This window comes from Canis lupus, chromosome X (assembly GCF_003254725.2).
Source record: "Canis lupus dingo isolate Sandy chromosome X, ASM325472v2, whole genome shotgun sequence".
Classification (NCBI taxonomy): domain Eukaryota; kingdom Metazoa; phylum Chordata; class Mammalia; order Carnivora; family Canidae; genus Canis; species Canis lupus.
The window spans coordinates 77,037,018-77,041,751 of NC_064281.1; the positions used below are offsets into that span (position 1 = coordinate 77,037,018).

The 4,734-nt window shown below is 40.8% G+C and overlaps 1 protein-coding gene across 1 annotated transcript; it reads left to right on the plus strand.

Moving 5' to 3' along the window:
- The first annotated feature begins 2,283 nt into the window (after positions 1-2,283).
- Positions 2,284-2,664, plus strand: TCEAL9 (transcription elongation factor A like 9). Its single transcript, XM_025431154.3, is given in 2 exon segments — positions 2,284-2,555; positions 2,558-2,664. Coding segments are annotated over 2 exon segments (312 nt in total). The 5' UTR covers positions 2,284-2,350.
- Positions 2,665-4,734: the final 2,070 nt, after the last annotated feature.

Consider the following 4,734-nt stretch of genomic DNA (forward strand, 5'->3'; position numbering starts at 1 on the left):
ACACCAGCGTTCTGTTTGGCAGACCCAAACCACTATATCTTGGGTTTTCTGGTACTCATAACACATGCTTCCCAGAAGATAGAATAATGTGACAGGAGAGCAAGTGAAATAAAAGAACATGGGGGTAAAGGTTATTTTTCTTCTACATAATCTATTGAGCTCTTTATTCTGCCTCACAAAGGGGCACCAAAACTCCCACAAAACAAAAATACACATATGTCTCTTCCTGTTATTTTTTTAAATGTTGTCTCTGAGAACTATGTAATTTTTATTGCAAATTTGCAATTTATACTGAAGACTGAAGTGGGTCTGAAAGGTGATCAATATCTGTTGAAGATAATATGAGCCGAGTTCCTTGAGCTAAGTATCATTTAGAATTCCAAAACTCCGTTCTAGAAGATGTACCTTAGTATTCCCTTTCAGATGAGGAAACTTGGGATCATAATGTGAACCTGCCAATTGATGATTCTGCAGGCAGCACAGCTTCCTGGCAAATATCACCATCAGGGCTCTGTAGTCAAACATTACTTTATTTCCCTCTTTTTTTTAAAGTTTTGTATCATTTTCCCCAAATGAAATCCTAATATAATTATAATAATAGCTTGCACTTTTAGAGCACTTAACAATAGGCCAGGAACTATTCTCAGGATTCTACATGTATTAATTCATTTAACTAAAGTAATTTTGTCTTTGTCATTTCTGCCTATGAAAAGCATGTTTACTTTTGTTTAAAAAAAGAATATAAAAGTATTAAAAGTATTAGGAATAAAGTGAAAGCTAAATTCATATCACTCTTGTCCCAGAGCCCTTTTTTTTTTTTTTTTTTTTTTTTTTTTTACAACCTGCTACCAAACCAACCCTATTCCACAACAGCCAGGGACGGGACTGCAGATGAAATGGAGTCTACGGGAGGGGCGATGGATGTAGGGATGTAGGAGCTCTTAATCCTGGGAGCTGAAGGCACGAAGCAACAATTCTTAAAAGTTTAGTAGCTCCAGAAAAGATGCAGCCCCTCCCTAGTAATCAGAGAAAGGCTAGTAACATTTTGCCATCTGGGATAGGCGACAATAACTAAGAATGACAAGCCAGATGTATAAAGAGAAAGGGGGCATAGGCGGACCCACTTCTGCCGCGCTTTTGGTAGGAATGGAAATTGGGGACCCGAGCTTTCTGGTGACGTAGATATCATGTGACCAAGAGTCGAGGTGTGCAGAAGTCCTGCTAGTCTGGTCCTTGTTCCCGTCTGGGTACCAGGTTTCTTTTAGCCCTGCAGATGGTGGAGCCTGACGCCAGGGAAAAGAGGAGTCAATTTGTCGGAATTTTGAAGATTGGTGTCAAAATGGGTGCTGCTTGGGGATTTCTATGGTGGGAGTGGCCTAGAGCAGAGACTTGAGGGAGCCATGGTCAAAACCATCTCTCCACTTCCCACCTCCAAGTCTGCAGGAAATGATGACCCTTGGGAAAGGCACTAAGGGTCCCAGGAGAAGGAAAAGAAGACCTGTGGTTGTTTAAAAATAATCATCCTCTGCTACTTCAGACTGCTTTCCCAACACTTACTCTCCCCTCAACCCCCACTGGTGTCTTAAATAGAGTTTGGAAGTAATCTGCTTTTCCTACTCCCTGTCAGATGGGAAATTCAAGCTAACTTGCACTGTGGGGTGGGGGGAGAAGTGGGAGAAACAAAAGGTGGGAAAATTTTCATCACCAAATACCTTATTGAGGAAAAAGGTACAAGGTGCCATCGGCCCACCGAGCACTCGCCCCTTCCCCACCCTCCCCCCTTCTCCAACCTTCCCTCTTTCCCTGCCATTTCCCGTTTGTCTGAAGGTCTGCAGGTCTGTCGTTCCTAGCACTGCACAAAGCTAGAAAAGGGGAGGAAGAAACTAATCAATCAGTACAGGTAGGTTAGGGGAATATTTTAAAAGCCCCTGGGGTGGAATGGGGCCGGCCGGACAGAGGTTGTGGGTCCCACTGTTCCTACCCACCGCCGGTTCTCCCAACCTACTCTGTTCCAGGAGGGATTTCTGGTTTGCCCTGTGTGTAGAAATGGTTGGGGAGGGCCTTGAAAAAGGCTGAAGGGAGGGACAAAAAAGAGGTAAGGAAGTGGAAAGTGGAGGTAAGAGCTGCAGGTTCAGGGAACCCCTGATTGCTGATTGAGTCTCCCAAGTGGAAGATATTTGGTGATAGCTCTGAATCAAAGAAAGCAAATGCTGAGACCTCTGTCCAGAGCAGTTGTCCATTTACCACGCTTTTGACTTATGGTCACCTTGCTTCCTAGAAGTAATTTTATTCAAAGAGGAATAAAACAGGAAAAAAAGAAAGGAAGAGAAGGAAAAAGGAGACTAACAAGATGAAACCCTGTCAAAAAATTGAAGGAAAACCAGAAAATGAGAGTGAACCAAAGCTTGAGGAAGAACCAAAGGCTGAGGAAAAGCCAGAGGATGAAGAAGAGCCAGAGGAGGAGGAGAAAACAGAAGGAACTTTTAGAGAAAAGCTGATTCAGTCTCTCCAGGAATTTAAAGAAGATATACACAACAGGCATTTCAGCAAGGAAGATTGCTTAGAGAAGTGAATGAAATAGATGAGATAAGGAGAATAAGAAACAAGCTTATAGTCGTGCATTGGAAGGTTAACCAAAACCATCCTTAGCTCTATTTAATGTAGTTTGCCTTAATTTTATTTTTTTCTGATATTAACCCTGTCATATAACTGTCTTTTGATTTGCATTTTCCTGATATACCTTTGTCCATCTGTCTACGTTTAACTTGAGATTAGTGATTTTAGATGCATCTCTTGTTAATCTGCATCTCATTGTTCATCATATTTTGAACCAGTATACAAGTCTCTGCCTTTTAATAGGAGAGCTTTACTCATTTGTACAAAAAAAGATTCCTGACAGGATATAAAATTTAAAAAAGGTTACTAAGTAATATGTGAATATCATATTTTTGAAAGGAAGAATACATTTGTATATTACATATATCCACAGGAAAAAAACATGTGAAGGATGAAAGACAAAAAGTAGGATTATGAGTAATTTTTTTATTCTGCTTTTTTGTATTTTTCCTTATTTCTAGAATGTACACACATTATTGTTAAAGTAATAAAAGTTTTTTAACAAAAAAGAAGTAATCTACAGCATAAATTTAATCAATTTATTTCTAAAGGCAATTTCTTTCCAAAGTTCTATCAACTTAATATTTGTTGATAGAATTTTAGAAGTGAATATGAACTCCAAATTACCACCAGACCACTTAGCTAGAAGAATAGATTTTATATCTTTTCTCATCTGTAAAATGGAGATAATAATGAGCTCTAAGGGATCATGTGAGGACCAAATAAAGTAATGACTATGAGTGCTACAGGTTTCTTTCCCTATCTGTCCATGTAGGATTCCCAACTCCCAAGGGATCTGTATCAGCTATTTGGGATGATGGAGAAAGTAGTTCTCACCTGTGCTTAAGAATAAAGCCAGGAGGGGCACCTGGGTGGCTTAGTGGTTGAGCGTCTGCCTTTGGCTCAGGTCATGCTCCTGGGGTCCCAGGTCTGAGGATCAAGTCTCACATCAGGCTCCCTGCTGGGGGCCTGCTTCTCCCTCTGCCTATGTCTCTGCCTCTCTTTGTGTCTCTTATGAATAAATAAATAAAATCTTCTTTTTTTTTTTAAAGAATAAAGCCAGGCAACTGTTAGGTGAGTGCCGTCTTTTTGTTTCTTTCCTACTGTGCCTGCCCCACCTCCCTTTATTCTCTCCTTAATATTATCATGTATATTGGGTAGTTCTACCCTTTCATCCAGGCCCCTACCTATTTGCTGATGATGTTCTGAAATCCTCCAATAGTGAAGTCCAACATATTTCTTTAGAAACCCCAGTTGGCTGACTCATCAGTTTAGATAGTTATGCAGGGCAACTTGGGCCATGATATAGTCTGGGGATTTTTAACCACAGGCCTGAACTTCCCCCATAAGACTCTGACACAATGGGTCAATTTGAGGATTGGACCAGAAGACAAGTCTGTGTAACAGAAGTTATGCTTTAGTCAGAATTGCTTTTCTTTGGGTCTAAAGATTACAGTTTTATCTTCTGAATATTTTCTTAGGATGAGTGATCTCTCCCAGAAGACTGGTAGCAGCCCCCCTCACCAGTTCAACAGATGCCTTTAGACCTGTGTAAATTTTAAAGGGAGGTTCAAGTCAGATTTGGGGATACTGCCATCCTTACCCAGAAATGTGGAAGTCCTATGTAAGACTGTGTGTGTGTATCTACATCCCAGTCTATACATCTATATATCTATCTATGGCTCATAGTTTTTCCAGTTGGGTGTTATTCTATTTTTCCTCTGTAATACTCCTTTTGGGGTAATTCATGACTCCAGACTATTCTTCAAGGTTGCAACAGCCTGATGGATACTGGTTGAGCTGGATTCTGACTGGAGTGAGATAAGCTTCCGGGGACTCACTTCCAGTTTTATAAGACAGGATGAATTCAATCCCCTGGTGCTCCAAGGGGTGTTGCTCAGGTAGGATATAGAAGGGCTCGTTCAAGCCACACTCCTCTCCTGACTTTGATTCTCTACTTCAGATTGAAGTAGGCACTAGACTTTCCTCAACTGATGGCCAGGCTGTCCTGGATATACTTACCTGGAGGATAATGACTGTCTCTGTAGCAGGTCAGAGCACTAGACTTACTTTCTTCCTTTTTTCCTTCACAAGAGGGCTTGATGAGAACTTTTTATA